The sequence below is a fragment of the Neofelis nebulosa genome, chromosome 1 (genome assembly GCF_028018385.1).
Source record: "Neofelis nebulosa isolate mNeoNeb1 chromosome 1, mNeoNeb1.pri, whole genome shotgun sequence".
NCBI lineage: Eukaryota > Metazoa > Chordata > Mammalia > Carnivora > Felidae > Neofelis > Neofelis nebulosa.
In genome coordinates this window covers 142576499-142594758 of record NC_080782.1, presented here as the reverse complement: position 1 = coordinate 142594758, position 18260 = coordinate 142576499, and the positions used below count along the sequence as shown (strand labels likewise).

At 42.5% G+C, this 18260-nt stretch overlaps 1 protein-coding gene across 2 annotated transcripts in view; it reads left to right on the top strand.

Annotated features, from left to right (window-relative positions):
• The first annotated feature begins 1316 nt into the window (after positions 1-1316).
• Positions 1317-18260, top strand: part of HSD17B4 (hydroxysteroid 17-beta dehydrogenase 4) — an 88160-nt gene continuing 71216 nt past the window's right edge. The window contains exons 1-3 of one of the 2 annotated variants that reach the window (XM_058738272.1): positions 1317-1366; positions 8949-9002; positions 17387-17494. Coding sequence is in view for 1 of the 2 variants with exons in the window: in XM_058738279.1 (XP_058594262.1) it covers positions 4050-4107; positions 8949-9002; positions 17387-17494 (220 nt within the window). In the remaining variant the exon portion in view is untranslated. Of the gene's footprint in view, positions 1367-3943; positions 4108-8948; positions 9003-17386; positions 17495-18260 lie in introns of those variants that run through there. The other variant, XM_058738279.1, reaches the window with a different exon arrangement.

The following is an 18260-nucleotide window of genomic DNA, read 5'->3' as shown; positions in this document are numbered from 1 at the left end:
CTTGATTACTGCCTTTAGAGCATGATATCCTCACCGTGGTAAATGTGGTTCAAAACATATGTGTCCTTGGCTATGCAGTAGGATCAGCCATCCCTCCTTCTTTGGGAGATCCATATTAAGTGGGGCCATAGGAAAGAGGGGCTAGATATATCCTTTTGTTCATTGTTGTTGAAGGTATTCTCCAACAATAGGAAGTGGGTTCAGTCTGGCAGTAAAAAGAATATCTTTCACTGCACTATCATATCCTTTTATGCTCTCCCAGTTCACCATATACTGTTGGGACTAAGCCATAAAGCGTATTAGCATCTCTCTTAGAAGAGTAACCCCTTAGAAAAGAGACATCCATAAAATGGGAGCAAAGAGGACAAACTTAGGAGGAGTTTTGACCAGCAGGAAAGATTAAATAGAATTCTCATTGGGAAGAGGATGGAGAAAGATTAGGAAGGTAGCTGATAGGGGGTGTGGTTGGCTTGGGTTCTTCAGGGATGCAGCACTCCTTGTTCCCTCCCTGGGACCTGAGTTTGAAGAAATGAGACAATGAAAAGGATAATTTTGACTCTGAGAAGTCACTGCCATGCAAGTGACCTTGAATTATCAGAGGGTAACTGCAGCAGCATGGCAATGGTCTTGTTAGTGTATGGGATGAGCAAGCATTAGGTCCTACTCCTGTCTCTTTTGGCTCCTGGCTGGTATGGAAGAGATAGATACATACATACATATTTCTGATTTATCTTAAAATTGTATTTGAGTAATTTTTTTATTTGCCTACATACGTTTATGGGTCTAGACTTACACAGAAGTTGCTAAAACAGTTCAGAGAGTGACAAAGAATGCAGAGCAGATTCTAGGACTATCTAAGCCCATGCACTTTATCAGTAGCTAGAAGGAAAAAAAGAGGCCAGCATGGCTCCGCTTCTGCCAAACCTTTCCTCTCTGTTAAGGTGACATTTGGGCCAGAAGGAGGGTGAAATCCTGAAAGATAGCATTCACCCTCAAACAGATGGAGTTTCCTTTAACTGGCAAGTTCAAGTGTCCTTTTTTGCCTCCCCTCCCACAAGAATGAGGATGTGAGGGTAACCTAAGAACACTAGAGAATAACTTACACACAGATAGCAGTGCTCTGGTAGTGTATTAACTTCCAAGACTCTAGGTCGTAAATCTGTGCCGCCTCTCATTCATATTCAAAGCATATTTATTGGGCAATCATTGAAGACTAGTTGGTGCTTGGTCATGCCTGTTGGCCCTGGTCTGGGACAACCAGTGCCCAGTTGTGAGTCTGGGACATGGAGGACTGGCTCCCCAGCAATGGCTGAGAAATCTGTACTTTTGGCTCCTGTTGTAGGCCTTTGGCTGAAAGCACTTCAGAGTAAGTCACCTGGGTTCATTTTGTGCTTACATTTCTGTAAGTAGGAATAATGAACGCAGTCTTTTTTTTCCCCCCCTTCCAACAGAAGAACGGGGTTACTGGATTAAGCAACAGAGATTACAACACTATATAAAAACAGATGTCCAGCTATTGCAACATCTTAAACCAGGGGAGTCTGGCGAATGGGCCAGTGCTTCCCGGTGGGTTCTAGCTTGAGGCTTTATCAGTCGCTGAAATTCCATCCTTCGTGGGTAGGAAGTAGGGACCTGGAGACCAATGTTTGCTGAGTTGTCACACAGGGTTACTCTTGAACCTGGGATTCCCATTTGGCCTTGCCCCCGGCTCACTTACAGGGTGAGCAGAGCTTGCCTTCGAAATGCCTGCGGTTGAGGCCTCCAGGCGTTCTTCATGACCAATAAGCAAAGAAGTTTGCCATTGGCCTGAACCGAGGAGCCTTTGGGCGGAGCAGAGGGTGGCAGCTGCGCAGGCCCGGAACTGAGAGGTGAGCCCCGCCTTCTAGGCGGCGCGTTCCCATTGGTTGGAGGCGATGCCTGGGCGGGGCAAGTTTCCGCCAGAAGTGCGGGGAAAGAATTCTTAACACCCTAGCCCTCTTGTCTTTGGGTCCAGCGCGCTCTGGGCTGTCCTTTCTGGGTTTCAATGAGCAGCAGAATTCAGGGTTCAAACGTCATAAGGCAGATGTGGACAAATGACTAAGACAGCAGGGTGCTGGTTTAGTTTTCTGTGAAAGAAAGGACTGCTCTCTGGAGCTTTAGGCTTGAGTTCAAGGATACCAAAAACTCTCAGTGCTCTAGAATCACAGCTGTCTGTAGACAACTCCAGCTGTAGCTTCGCTTCCCTTCCCAAATGCAGTTTGCCCTAAATCGAAGCCGTGTTCCCTTCAAAAGCTGCTCTTCTCTCACTATTCCTTATTTTGAAGAATGGCCCACCATAACCTAGATTCTCAAGCCAGAAATACCGGGGTTCAATCGTTCCTCACATTCACAGTCAACTAATCACAAAGAGCTGACCCCATTTCCAGAAATATCTCCAGATTTTCCCTCTCCAACATTTCCTCTGTCTTACTTTGAATCTCCAAGATTTTTCCCAGTAGGTTTCTGCTCACCTTGTTCACTTCCAACCAATCGTCAATAATGAGGCAGAGTGAGCTTTCCACGATGTTAATGTGTAGTCTGGAGTAATCCTGCTTAAAACCATTTGCAATAAGTTAAAACATCTAAACATGATCTGACCGACTGGCTATTTCTGCGGCTTTACATCCTCCCTCCCCCGCATCTAGCTAGTGTTTCCATTGCCTGTAACACTCGTTGTTTGTAGAGCTCACTTCTAAGGGTCTTTGTGCATCATCTCCTTTGGAAATTTCCCCTTTCACCCTAAGGATAGGGGCCGTTTATTTTGGCACTAGTTGCAGACCTGTACAGATTTGTCATGTGTTTTATCATGCTGTAGGGTTATGAAACGCTTACCTTTAGTAACGTTGAACACCTCTGGAGGACCTGATTGTTCATCTGTAAACTTGTGTCTACCGCCTGTAAGTATTGAATCAGTGATAAATGAATGAATCACACCATATGACCTTTCTCTTTAAAATTTTTTTAACGTTTATTTATTTTTGAGACACATACACACACACACACACACACACACACACACACACACACACAGAGTGTGAGTGGGGGAGGGGCAGAGAGAGAGGGAGAAACAGAATCCCAAGCAGGCTCCAGGCTCTGAGCTGTCAGCACAAAGCCCGACAGCGGGACTGGAACCCACGAACCAGGAATCATGACCTGGGGCGAAGTCACCACCCCATCCACTGTGCCCTCTTTTTCTTTTCTTTTCTTTTCTTTTCTTTTCTTTTCTTTTCTTTTCTTTTCTTTTCTTTCATGTTTTATTTTTGTGACAGCGCAAGTGGGGGAGGAGCAGAGAGAGTGGGAGACAGGGTCTGAAGCAGGCTCTGCAGTGAGCAGTGAGTCTGATGCGGGGCTGAAACTCACAAACGTCCAGATCTTGACTTGAGCTGAAGTCCGACACTTTACCAACTGAGCAAACCTGACACCCCCATATGACCTTTCTTAATATACAAAAGCGAAGGTCATTTAGGAGCACTTGTTAAAAGTTTGTTTTTGTTTTTGTCCCCTGAGTTTCTTCTTTGGGAGTTCACTGTCAGGGTCTAGGACTGTCCGTTTTTGACAGTTCTTGGATGATTTTCATGCATGAGGTTCAAGTATTACATTGTAAGAAATCTTTACCCATTGGTAAAGGTGCCTTTCTTAGAGGCTATGTCTTAAAGCTATTTAAGGCTAGGGCCAAAGTCCAGAAAACAGTTTTGAGTGAATGACAAAACGACAAGAGCATGGAGGTAAGCCTGGTGTCGTGTGAGCCATTTTACTGCACAGGTCCTAGGAGGTCCCACTACTTCCAGCAGCAAAAGTGGCCCTTTCAAGCCAAACCGCCTGAACTGGCTCTTGCCGCCACGTGAAGCACGCCGGACTACATTTCCCAGAGTTCCAAGGGATTCTCGCGCGGGCGCACTTGGAAAACTACGGCGTCCTTCCCTAAAACCCGCAGGTCACTCCCATCCCGCCTCCGCGTCCCCCGCTCTCCTTTCGGTCTCTCAGTGTGAGCTGCGGCATTTCGGCTTGTTTGTGTGTCGCAGGCAGGACTCATGGCCTCGCCGCTGCGATTCGACGGGCGGGTGGTACTGGTCACCGGCGCGGGGGGAGGTGAGCACGCGAAAGCCGGAGGGCGGACGCCGGTCTAGCTGTTGCACCCTGAAGACCCCCTTTTCGTCCCAGGATACCCGCGCAGCCATAGCTGCATTCCTGGCGTCGGGGCTGCGGGCAGCGGTGGGGCGGCGGGAGTAGGCGATTTGTGGAGACCCACTGGACCCGGTGGGCCGGGAGGGAGGACGGGTAACAGCTGTTCTTGGGTCGTCGACTCTGCCGAGCAGGGAGAGGTGGGCCTGGCCAGCACAGAGTGGGGAGCCATCAACACCTCGTCACACAGTCCCGTGTAGCCCGCTTCCCGCCTCACCTTCCTTGTGGCCGCTTCCCAAGGCCTTGGGTCTTGCAAGACGGAGGCCGGGCTGGACTACGGCTTGCAGGACTGGGTAAAAGTTGCTAATGACGCTCGATCGCGACCCTTCTTGTGACTCAGGCCTGTCGTCAAGTCTTTTAAAGGTTGTAGGAAAGTCGTTCTCGGCAGGAACCTTCCGCCGCACCCACCCCCAGCAGAGGAGTAGAGATGTCAGCCCCTTGCCTTTGAAAAGTCAACCATGCAGTGTTTCTTTTCATCTGTCGGTTGATTTGGGCATCTTGAGAAGTTCCTCTTTAAAGAAGTTATCTGATAAGAGTCTTCTTGTTGAAGTTTAAGTTGGTATGCTTATCAAGCCTCAAATGCCTACAGTAGTCAGGCAGGCGTTAGTGTGGGAGTGGAGTGGGGACAAACTGGTGGGCAGAGACATTTCTGAAGTAGACCAGATCTTCCTGTATTTCGGGAGAAACAAAATGGAGATTTGTTATGTGAAATAACCCCATTCTTGAAGGAGAAAAAACTAAAACCACTCATACCCATACCGGTGCTTGGCAGTGTGATTTTACAGTGTTTCCCCTCTGTAACCACCACATGTAGGGATCTTGACCTTCAGTGCCTTTGAATCCCCTTTGGTGGTACCTTATATCTAAAATAGACCTAATGTGTAATTAATTTAAATTGTGTATTAACAGTCACAGCAGTGGAATTATTCCAGTTGGTCCATTTGTATCTTTATATCTCCATTGATAGAATGGATTCTAATGCTGCCTTTTGGAAAGTGCTTTTAGTATTAATTGGTGGCCAAGTTTGTATTCCTCGCTATATTCATTCTAAAATGATCGTATGTCCTTAGGAAAACATTTGGTTTACACTTTGCTTTTGATGGAAATAATTAAGTGATGCACTCACTGTTTTAAGCCTCTTTTGACAGTGAGTGATTCACAGTATGAAATGCATTTTGCACCAAGATTCAGTACACAGGTACATCATTTATATTTGAAGCACGTTCCTGACATGGTACATAGTAAATGAAGTGCACTCTAAAATTTTCTATTCTCTTTCACTAAGTACATGCAGATTGCAAAACCTACGAAATTGATTTTGTGAATCATTAGAGTTGTGACTCGACAATTAAGGACTTAGTACCTCCTGTTTACAAACTGGTTTGTGTCTTAAAGATCTGTGCAGACTTTCCATTGCCTGGATTATGATACAATCATTAGCTGTTGCCGATATGAGGGAGTTTTGTGGTGAAGTAGAGACTGTTCCAGATCATCATTGGGGAAGGGAGATAGGGATCAAATTCCAGTCCTGGCACAGAGACCATTGTCCTTGAGTCTTGGGGTTCTTATTTAGAGATCCAAACCCATTGAACTGAGGTAGTGCTGAACATCTCTGGAGAGGGTGTCCATGAATGCCTACTGGGCCTGTGTGGGAATTAGTCTGACTTCAATCCACTCATGTTCTGCAGCTAAAGAGAAATATATCTGCATTATTAAAGTGTTGTTGTGTAGCTTGAAATATAGATTAGTTTAATGTATTTCAGGAGCAACAGAATGGGAGATCTGTTACGTGAAATAACCTGATAGGAGAGGTTTAGAATTGTCCAGGCTTTATGTAAACACTTTTGTCATGATTGGTAGTACAACAGGGGAATAACAGGGTATAACAGCTGTTTATTAGCTGACTGAAATGGTTATTGGGGATGTAACTGTTGAGAGTGGAGGATTTGGGCCGGGAAAGAAGGGAGTCAGGCCATTTTGAATTCGAGATGGTTATGAGATTAGCAAATGTTGGATCTGGAGATAGTGAGAAGAGTGTGAGTAGGTGGAGATCCTGAAGTCAGAGGAGAGATTTGGAAGTCATCTGAATTCCTTAGACTGATAAAGCTACAGAGTGAAAGAGTCTAGGAAGCTATTCTCAGGGGCTCCATTGTTAGAGTAGAGAGGAGTGTAAGCCATCGAAGAGAAACTGAACCAGCAGTTTGAGTTAAGAATCAACTGAGATTTAACAATGCTAAAGAAATTAAGGTCAAAAAAAAAAAAAAAAAGAGAGAAAAAAAGAAATGGAGGGGAGGGGGTGATTGGCAGTGTATTTAGGTGTGGGGGAGATTTAAGACAGGATTTAAGAGATTAAGACAAAATGGAGGCTCTTGGATTTAACTTTTTGTGCCCTTGGCCCTTAAAGCCAAGTTGTGGGAAATGCAAAAGAGTGACATATTCAATCTCAGCCATCAAGAGCCTTCTAGTTTAAGTGGGGAGGCAGACTAATGGACATGAAGTAGTTAAATAATGTTTACCTAAGCACACATGCTAGAATCTGGAAGGACCCTTACCAGTCTGCTATGGGCTAGTGGTATTGGAGGAAAAAGGAGGCTGTCATTTTTTACTTTGTGTGCAGATTTGTGTACAGTTTATATGGGCGTTTGTGATAAAAGTACATCACTTACAGTCTTTTGAGAGGACTGTGTATCTTGATTTTAAGTTGAGGTAATTTTCTGATTAGGTCACTCTCTCTCCGAGAGACCTACCCTGTTCCTTTCATCTGATGATTTTCTACTGTGTTACCATTAATTTTGCATTCTGGTCATGAGCATGTGATTTCTTTAAACACCATGTTTAGAACAAGTGTTTCAGCCTTGCTTGGATAAAATATGAGAAGACTTGAGTTCTTGTATTGGCTGAGGTCTCTCTTATCCATTCAAAGTGGATTAACTTCTAAAAAAATTTCTGAAAAAGAGGCGCCTGGGCGGATCAGTTGGTTGAGTGTCCCACTCTTGATTTTGGCTCACGTCATGATCCCAGAGTTGTGGGATCAAGCCCTGAGTCAGGCTCTGCACTGAGCATGGAGCCTGCTTGGAGTTCATTTTTTTTCTCTCTCTCCCTCTCTTCCTGCTCTCTCTCTCTCTCTAAAAAAAAAAAAAAAAAAAAAAAAAATGGTGAATTAACTTGTAAAATAAATTATTTGGTGATATCTTTCAGTTTTGGAAAACTATCTTTTGGGTTCTTTCTTCTTTGTATACTTCTTTATCCATTTAAATTAAATTTAAGCTACTAATCACATTTGCCCATCAATTTAAATAAAAAATGTATACATGCTAAAACAATTTAAACAATACAAAAGCAAGCATTCCTCTCTTTAAATGTCTACTAATTTCTGAGAGAGTGAGAGAGACAGCATGAGTTTACTTACTTTTGAGAGGCAGAGAGAGAAGGAGACACAGAATCTCAAGCAGACTCCAGGCTCCAAGCTGTGGGGCTTAAACCCATGGACCATGAGATCACAACCTGAGCTGAAGCTGGACACTCAACCGACTGAGCCACCCAGGCGCCCTGCAAGCATTCCTCCCTTGGTTGCTAGTCACACACTTGTGTTTCCCAGAAAACTCCTAAGTGTATATACATTTTCAGATAACAAATTTACACCTCATACCTTTGAGTCAGAATTAAATATTTTTTGTGTTTGGTGATTATGTAATCAGGGTTCAGTGCAGGATATAGAAATCTCTAGATATTTGGAGCAGGAAAGGATTTAACACAGGCACTGGGTCTTAGGCACTTCCTCTTGCATTGACTTGTGGAACCATATGGAAGTGGTTCATTAGGGGAGCTACTACCCCTGCGGCTGCTTCTGGAACTGCTGCAGCCCAAACAGCCCTGGATATCAAGGATCTAGAGAATGGAAGGTGCTGTCCAGAGATTAGGGAGCTAGATCAAGAAGTTGCCCCTATAACCACTGTTCCCTTGTTTTCTCTTCTCTTCTTTTTCTTTCCTTTTCTTTCTTTCTTTCTTTCTTTCTTTCTTTCTTTCTTTCTTTCTTTCTTTCTTTCTTTCTTTCTTTCTTTCTTCCTTCCTTCCTTCCTTCCTTCCTTCCTTCCTTCCTCTCCTCCCTCCCTCCCTCCCTCCCTCCCTCCCTCCCTTCCTTCCTTCCTTCTTTCTTTTTCTTTTATTTATTTATTTTGAAAGCGAGAGAGTGAGCAGAGGAGGGGCAGAGAGAGAGGGGGAGAGAGAGAATTCCAAGCAGCCTCTGTGCTGTCAGCGCATAGCCCAACACAGGGCTTGGTCTTATAAACCCTGAGATCATGACCTGAGCTGAAATCAAAAGTCAGACGCTCAACTGATTGAGCCACCCAGGTTCCCCACTCACTATTTCTTAATATCTAGGAAACTTCAAGAAATCAGCCTCTTAACCAACAGCAATAGCCAGAAGTCACAGTAAGGTAACTTTTGCCTCCTTTCCACCTTCCAGGTAGGCAAATACATGTAATGGTGGTGCCCACATTGAGCCAGCCTAGCAGCTATGTAGAGGGGTAGGAAATGGTAGGCAGAATAGATAGAAAATATAGTTTTAAGCTTTCAGACCTCGATAGGTTGAAGAAGGTAAAATAGATGTTGAGAGTACCAATGAAGACACTACCACTGTAATATAATTAATTCCTCACCAGTTACTTTGAAATAGGGGTTGATTTGAGTGGACCAAAAAAATGATGCCAACATTTGGTCGACTTTCTGATTATTTTATTTTTCATTAGGACTGGGCCGAGCCTATGCCCTGGCGTTTGCAGAAAGAGGTGCATCAGTTGTTGGTAAGTTGATATTTTTCTTTTTGATGAGTAGCTGGTATTTAAAGTAGAGTCTTCACAAGTCAGCCAGCTTTGCCTTTATAGCAAATAATTTGCCCAAGTCAGATTTCATCACTGGTTAATTTCTTCTGCCAGCACAATTGTCCTCCTTGAGAATGACTTTGTAACTTACTTTTTAAAGTAGACTAGTTTCATAGACTTTGCACATGAACAGAATTGATAAAGATGGTCAGGCATTTATTGTATAAAAGGAAGTTCTTGAATTTGGTAAATTGCCAGCTGTAAGTTTTTGAGATAGAAGGCTGGTTCGAGATGAATCTCTGTAAGTATAAGCATATTGATAAGAATAAGAAGTATTTTGAGGACTAGAAGTTTGGAGTCAGAGAATCCAAAGTATGTTGTTGTTGTTTTTTTTAAACCTCTTTCATTAAAATTTTTCACATGGAAGCTTTTTGCAACACATTTTTAAAGTTTTAATTGGAGAGGCAGTTGCATGAATTTTATTATGGGTCATCAGTTAGAAGATGCTGTACTGAAGAATCCCAAAGGTGGGAGGTTGTAGGAATCTAAACGTTTTGGACTGACATGATGTGGTGTGCACACAGGAGTGGATTCGTCTTCAGCCATTCCTTTGTGGGGAATAAATGAATGAGTGTTCAGTGCAGGATAGGTGGGTAAGGCAGATGATATGGCCCAATATTTATTAGTATCTTTGCTGGGATAAAATTGTTCGCCCATGATGACTTTCTATAGCCCATTTTTCTACCTCTTACTAAGGAATACAGAGAAGCAAATTTCCTCCAATTTGTTTATGGAGCCATGCATAACAAAAGGGTAAGTGTGCAGCCTGGTTTTCTAAAGAACACCCAAGCAGGACATTTGAATATACTCTTCTCCCTCAGTGTGGATCCCTTGCTTATCTTTTTTTTTTTTTTTTTTTTTTTTTTTAATTTTTTAAAATGTTTATTCATTTTTGAGAGAGAGAGAGAGAGAGAGAGAGAGAGCAAGTTGGGGAGAGGCAGAGAGAAAGGGAGACACAGAAACCCAAGTAGGCTCCAGGCTCTGAGCTGTTAGCACAGAGCCTGATGTGAGCCCAAACCCATGAACTGTGAGATCATGGCCTGAACCGAAGTTGAACACTTAACCAACTGAGCCACCCAGGTGCCCCTATGTAGCTTACCTTTATGGAAGGTACCTTTATGGAAGGGACACAGAGTCTTTGGATGTTCCTTGTTTAAGGTCATGTCCACTGTCCATTAATCCCATCTTCTTGTGACAAGGACACATTTTGACATTGTGGAATTTAGCTAGAGGCTATATAGTTCCGGCCCTCTTTGCCACATTTTCCCAAGATATTTCATGTTGTTACTGTTTTGTCTTTTTTTTTTTTTCTTTTCTATCATTTCTTAATATTATTAACTTTTAACTTTTATGCATTTACATTTTTTTTTCTACTCACTTCTGTAAGTATAAGGTCCTTGTTTTATCTTCTCTATGTCCTATAGGACCTGGGATATATCCTTGTGCAAAGAAGGTACTTTGTTCCTTGGGGCCTTTATTGTTGTTTGAAGCAGACTCGTTCTGGAGGGAATGGGGGAGGGCCTGGTGTGTGTTTGAGACTGGTTGGATAAAGTCCTACTTGTCGTGATTAGGTATAATCTTAGCTTATAAACTTGTTTTGGAGAGAAATTTACAGCAATGTGTGTTTGTGTGGATCAGGTTCCCTATATTTTTGTGTTACCGCTGAACTTACTAAATTGGGGAGAGGAGTTTTTGAGTGCCAGCAAGCAGATAAATAGGTATGGCATGTCCCTTTGCTTAGAGGAGTGTAGCCACAAGTGCTGGTAGAACTCTGGCGAGGCAGGCAGTTTTGCCCCTTAGAAAAATATTTGTCAAACTTGATTGAAGAGCCATATGTAGTTTGGTGGAGGGGAGAAGTCGGACTGTGTCATACTGCTTAGCTTTTGGCTGATATTTTCTACAGCTTTTTATTCTGTGACTTACCTGTGAGCTTTCTAGGCCAGCCGTGAGTTGTGTTCTTCCCCGCCCACTGCTGCCCTCTCTTTCAGCTTTTGAAAACCTAGATGCCCTGCTCCCGGGGTGCCTCACGCACACTAATGTTTCTCCTTTGTTAATGTTAGTTCTGCTCGTGTATGTTTTACACGAGTAAGAAAAAGTAGAGGAATAAGTAAACCTAGAACGGCGTGACATCAGAACGTCTCATTTGTGGGAGGGTGATTCCTCCTGATAATTTTATGACTAGCTCAGAGTCCAGTAAGAAGTAAGAACAGAGGGATAGAAGAACTTGTTTCTCATATAAGTCAACTTATGTCAGGTTATGCCGGATAAACAAATGTATCTCAGTGATGTAGAATAATAAAGGGTTATTTCATGTTTTTTGTGAGCTTTCAGCTTCTGGTCAGCTGTGTCTCTGCTCTAAGCATCTTCCTAATTTCAGGATTCCAGTTAAAGGAGCAGCTCTGTCTGGGACATTGCTGGTGGTGGATGGATGAGAAATACCAGTGGGTCTGCTTGGTGGCTCTGAAATCCACTTCCACTCATGTTTCAGTGACCAAAGGAAATCACTTGGCCAAGCATCACTTAAGATATTCTCTAACTCTGTATTAATATGATTGCTATGTTTTTTTTTTAAATAGAGGTTTTTTTTTTTTTTTAAGTTTATTATTTTTTTTCGAGGGAGAGAGCATGCAAAAACAGGGGAGAGGCAGAGAGAGAGGGGGAGAGAGAGAATCCCAAGCAGGCTCTACACTGTCTCTGTGGAGCTGGACATGGGGCTTGATTTCATGAACCATGAGATCATGACCTGAGCTGAAATCAAGAGTCGGACGCTTAACCGCCTGAGCCACCAGGGTGCCCCTGATTGCTGTTTTATGTTGCATAATAGAAAACCTTAGGGGAGGTTTCAGTCTGGGCATAAGGACTGCTCAGCCTTTGGCTAATAGTTACAACAAAGGATGTTTGGTTTTCTAGAAACTACAGCTTACAGGAAATGTTTGCCCATATTTGAAGGGAATGCTGGGAATGGAATAGTTTTGAATTTTGCTCAGTAGGTGAGCCATGTCCACTACTCAAATATTAAGTTTTCTCTTGAGGGCACGAACATGAAGAAGACTGAAGTTGTGCAGCAAGAAGAACCTCTTCTTTGACAGTAAGCAAGGAGGAAAGTTTTCTGTTCTTGAGCTGGAGAAGTAGCACCTTTGGGTAACCGAAATCCTAATCCTCTCGTGTGAGGTGGGCACCATTTCTTTCCTGGGCTACAGTTACACAGTGACTGGTAAAGATGCCTTTCAGATTCTTGGGGGCTGATGCCAGAGCCCGTGTTTCTACCCCTGTGTGATCCTCATGGCCAAAAGCTGAACCGTGGTGGGGAAAGTGAGCTGCCTTTGAAGTTAGGTCACGTTTCCAGTCCTGGCCATACTGCCTAATCGTGTGACCTCTCACACACTATTGGTAACCACCTTGTCTGACTTTCAGGATTATGGTAGGGGTTCAGTGGCATCAACAATTTCTAAGGGGAAAGCAAGGAGCCAGTAGTCAGGACTGCCTGCCACGTGCTGGGCACTGTGCTCAGGACTTGGATATATGCCACAACTCACGGGCATCCCAGCCTCCTTATCTAACACGTGTTCCTTTTCTAGTTTCTTAGAGAAAAGGGCCTGCCTTACGTACTGAGGTATTCTCTTCACGTGTGAGCATAGCGCTTCGCTTAGTAATCGGTCAAGACCTACGTGCTGATGAAGGGAATGGGTTACATGACACACGGAGATCACGAGAAAGCACATGTGGATTCCGGCTTATAATAAATGAGCTATACATGCAACGCTCACGTCTTCCCCAGATGCTTCCTATGACTGTCACTAACCCAGGTTATGGGTGACAGCCTGTAAAGATAGCTTTAGAATAGCTCTTAACCATTTATTGCTTAAAAACCCTGGTTTTGAGAAACTAAAAGTAATCTATACATTTTGTAGCATCATCTGGGCTCATTTATTCATCCAGCACTTAATTTATTGGGTGCTTGTTAGGTAGCAAGCATTGCTCTAGGAGTCGAGGAGATGGAGTGGGGAATAAAACTGACAGGGGCCCTGCTTTCACAGAGCTGACGTTCTAGGGGTGGGTGATGGGGAGACAGACAGTGAATACCTGTGTATATATATCAGATAACGATATGGAGAGAAAACCAGAGTGAATGAGCTGGAAGAGAGCTCTTAGGAGAGACCTACAGGCAGGGGACAAGATGGGGGGCCCAGGAGCCTATGGCAGGGGCACACCCAGTGCCTCTGTGTTGAGGCAGGGCCAGGCTTACCATGTTTAGGGTCAATGATTGGGCCGGTGCAGCTGCAGCAAAATCATCACAGGGAACAAAACCAAGAGATGAGGGCAGAGAGTTCACAGGAGGCCAGGGTGCATAAGACCATTTAGTTCTGAGTCAGGACCGGCTTTTACCCGATGGAGATGGGAAGCCTTTGGTGAGTGTGAATGGCAGAGCAGCATGCCCTAATTTAAATTTTATTTATTTTAATTTTTTTAAGTTTATGTGAGAGAGAGAGAGAGAGAAAAAAAAAAAAAAAAAAAAAAAGCTCGAGTCAGGGAGGGGCAGAGAGAGAAGGAGAGGGAGAATCCAAGCCGGCTCTGCACTGTCAGCACGGAGCCTGACATGGGGCTTGAACTCATAAACTGCGAGATCATGACCTGAGCTGAAGTTGGACACTTAACTGACTGAGCCACCCAGGTGCCCCGAAGTTTTAAATGGATCACTCTGCTTGCCATGTGGAGAATGCTTGCAGAGGAGCAAGGGTCTTAGAAGTGGAGGAGGATGATGGGCTCGTTGGGGCTTTTATACTATTAACTCCTCTTGTACACTCTTGTGATTTTCCGCGAAAAAAGAGAGGGGGTGGGTAAGAAGTGGAAACAGAGAGTCCTGTCAAGATATTGCAGTAATGCATGTAAGAGATGGTGGTGATTTAAACAGGTCATAGGAGTGTAGGTGGTACAAAGGGGTTAAATTCTGGGTATATCGTGAAGGTAGATATGGCAGGATTTGCTGATTTGCTAATGTGGGTTGCAAGGGAAGGCAGAGGATAGAATGGCCATTTACTGAGACAAGAAGCCCTGAAGGAGGGCCAGATGGGCAGAGAGGAGGCACTCCTGGTAGACTTTCAGACAGTTACTAAGTAGGCAGTGGGATGCGTGACCAGTGGGGGACACAGGCAAACTCTCTAAATCTGGAGATTCTCGGTTTATAGGTGGTATTTGAAGCCAGGGGACTGGATCAGGTTATCCAGGTAGTAAGTATGAATGAGAAAGAGAAGAGGTCCGAGGACTGAACTCTGGATGATCAGTTTCCCACTTTCTGTTTTTTCTCCCAGTAAAGATACCTTTGATGCCATCTTGTTGTTGAGACAGGAGAATTGGTTACTGGGACCTAATTTAAGACGCCCCTACCTCGACACTGCCTCTACCCCTACATCTGCACTGCGTCCACATTTTGTGGTCCTTCAAATATTTAGATACATTTATGGCTCTCTGGAGAAGATTCCTGGTGAACTAGGCTGATGAACAGTGAAAATAGTATGGCGACTCCGTGTTGTTCTCTTTTCATTTAGTGGAAAAAATTACACCCTTTTTAGGATAAAAGAGACCTGTTTACAGCATTAGAGGCACTGTTAGTTCGTCCGCGCTCTAGTCTGGGTTTGCCATTTCATACTGCGTTCGAGTTGGGGGCAGGTTTCTGAACTTGTCCAAATTTTCCTTATCCGTGAAAGTTGAAACAGCTGTTCCCACCAGCTTCCTAATAAGGTCTATGGACATCAGAGGCAGCAGTGTACGTCATGGCTCTTTACAAATGCACAGTTTACGTATCCCAGTGTAAGGTAGCATTGGTATTTTAAAAATATACTTACTTACTATTATTCCTTCGCCACACGTTTGAGTGGTAACAGTGTCACACAGTATGGATACATGTCTCTTTGCATAATACAGTGGCTAAAAAAGGTTTTCACAAAAGCAGAGTGCTTTTGTAGTTCAGGTTGTAACCCTGTGATTTAGGTCTGGTGATGATGGCATGACCGATGGGGGTCAGGGTTAACTTAGTGCACTCTCGTGTAAAGACTTGTCTTAAATAAATCTGTCTCACGTTGTTTCACTGCAAATCATTGACCTCAGTGAATTATTTACCCAGGTTTCAGTGCTTACGTGTTTGGTTGTACTTTGAACAGTTTCCACTTGAGGGTAGTGTTCTATTGCACAACAGAACAGTTGTTTCTTAAATATCCCGTTTGCCAATTCGCTTTTGAACTTTCCCTTACTTAGTTAAAAAGGCTCTTAAAAGACTGTTAGCTGCATGTCTTAAAATCTTGATTTTTTTTTTTTTACTGGTTGTTTCCTGTCATTGGAATAATTGCACGGAAATGGACATTTCATAGGAATTGAGTCTTGAGAATCTTTTCTTCATCTCTTGAGGGATAATGTAAACCTCTTTTCTTTACTTTGTGCCTCCATACCGGTTTGTATTTGTGGTAAGACAATAAGACTGTATTGTTAGAAAAATGTATCCCAGGCCACATTTTGAGAAGCCCATTTCCTTAAAAACGTTATGTGAAAATACACCTGACTTAGTGGATTTTCAGTATGGCTAGGCCTTGGCTTTTTCTAATGTCTCTCTTTTTTATTTTAATATTTATTTATTTTTGAAAGAGCCCAAGTAGGGGAGGGGGACAGAGGATCCAAAGCAGGCTCTGCACTAACAGCAGTGAGCCTGATGTGGGGCTTGAACTCATGAACTGTGACATCATGACTTGAGCCAAAGTCAGGCACTCAACTGACTGAGCCCCCAGGTGCCTTGGTATTGGCTTTTTCTCTGCGTCATTCTTTAATCACCCAGTCCCACCAGCCTTGACTCCCATCCAAAGGGGGGGGGGGAAAGAAAAACTATTCAAAAGAAGAAAAATTTTTTTTCCGTACGTGGCAACCGTCAATTTGGTAATGTTAAAAAAAACTAAATTTTAGTATATGCTACCATGCCATTTATTAACTGGTAAGTTTTTTACTCCCCAAATGTTCATCTTGCGAAGTAAATTATTTCTTTGTCCCAGGTGTTTTTATTAAATTGTGTTTTTCAAGTTCTTTGGTCTTGCTCTATCTATCGTTTCATTAGGTTTTGCATACTATTATATAAATTTTACCTTAAATTGTCACATAAAACTAACTTTGTTATTTGTCCCCATTCTTTAGTTTTGTTACCTTCATACACTTGTTGCTAAAATCTGTGCAGGGGCGCCTGGGTGGCTCAGTTGGTTAAATGTCTGACTTCAGCTCAGGTCACCATCTTATGGTTTGTGAGTTCAAGCCCCGTATCGGTCTCTTGTGCTGATAGCTCAGAGCCTGGAGCCTGCTTTGGATTCTGTGTCTTCCTTTCTCTCTGCCCCAACCCTGTTCTGTCTCTGTTTCTCTCAAAAATACATAAACATTAAAGAAACAAAAAAGATTGGTTAGTCATCATTAAAAAAAAAAGAAATAAAATGTGTGCATTATTGTAGTCATCCCATACTTAATTTTCAGTAGATGAGAAAGTCTTTGAGGACAGACACCACTTTTACACATCTTTGTGCCTTTCCGTAGATTTCCTTGGTAATAGTAAATGCTCAATTAATGTTTATACCTTTATGGCTGGATATAGGGAGATGCTATGTAGTGAGCGTGGTCACTTGTTTAACATATAATAATGGAGTCATGGTATCAATCAGTGACTGAATGCGTGAGTTTTATATGTAGTTTCTGATCTCTTTTAATAAATAATCTTTCTCTCTTTTATTGTACACCCTGATACAATATGTTTTATGAATACTTTTCTTCTTTTTGCTGAAATTGGGTTGAATCATGTTCTTTTTCTTTCCAAAAAAGGAAAACCATTGCAAAGTTGAACACTTCATGACGTGAGCCTGTGTTTAATATCTGCTTCATATCTGTATCTAAAAACAAAGAGGCATGTTTGAAAGTGTGTATCTCATGATGTGTTTGTTTATTAAGGTTTATTTATTTATTTTGAGAGAGCGTTATGCTTGCGAGCAGGGAAGGGGCAGAGAAAGAGTGAGAGAAAATCCCATGCAGGCTCCACTCTGTCAACGCAGAGCCCTACTTGGGGCTCAAACTCGTGAACTGTGAGATCACAACCTGAGCTGAAATCAGGAGTCGGATGCTTAACTGACTTAGCCACCCAGGCGCCTGTCATGGCGTGTTTAATGAGATGGGGTTACCGAAGGAGGGAATTGAAGAGGTGACTGAAGAAATATATTCATTGTAGGATTTTATTTCCAATTCGTATTTGGACTGTCTAGAAATGACTTGTGTATGTTTTTGCATTGCAGTGAATGACCTAGGTGGGGACTTCAGGGGAGTTGGTAAAGGCTCCTCTGCTGCTGATAAGGTTGTTGAAGAAATAAGAAGTAAAGGTGGAAAAGCCGTGGCCAACTATGGTAGGATATTCGAAAGAACTATACTCTTTTATTCTCCTTCAATTAACGCTTTTGCTCCCATTAATGATCATTGAACAAATACCTCAGCATTCCATTGTGATTAGGAGATTAGATTTTTTCCTGAGTCAGCCAAATCTGTTTGGCTATCTATCTTATATAACATATGAGGTTTTCATAAACTTTTGATGTAGATTATTTCATGAGTCTAGCTTTTAGCATATTGTTTATGTAATATTTTTATTGATAAGCACATGATAAAATCAGTAAATTATTAATAATGTGGATATGAATATGCTCTTGTTCTTGGAAGACCTATTTTAGCTGAAACATTTTATGTATTTCTACAGAGTAACATGAGACTCTTCTTTTAAAAATTGTTTTAGAACAGCTCTTGAAGTAATACAGCGTGGGAAGTGAAATGCCCCCTTTCTCTACTCAACCACTGCGTTCCATTTTGCATAAGTAATCATTGCTTATGTAACTTTCTTACCTGTAGAAAAACTTAAGACTCAAAGTTAGGCATTAAAATGAAGCCAGGAGGAAAACAGCATTTGGTACATTGATCATAATAGTATCTGTAAGGAACCTTCTCAAACAGAAATGAGTACTTACTGACTTCTTCGCAAATCAGATTGTTTTTATTGGCCAGAGATAAAATTAGATTGCCAGTGACTTCATTTTGAAAATTTTTTTTTTTTTTTAACGTTTATTTATTTATTTATTTATTTTTTTTTTAATTTTTTTTTTTTTTCAACGTTTTTTTTTT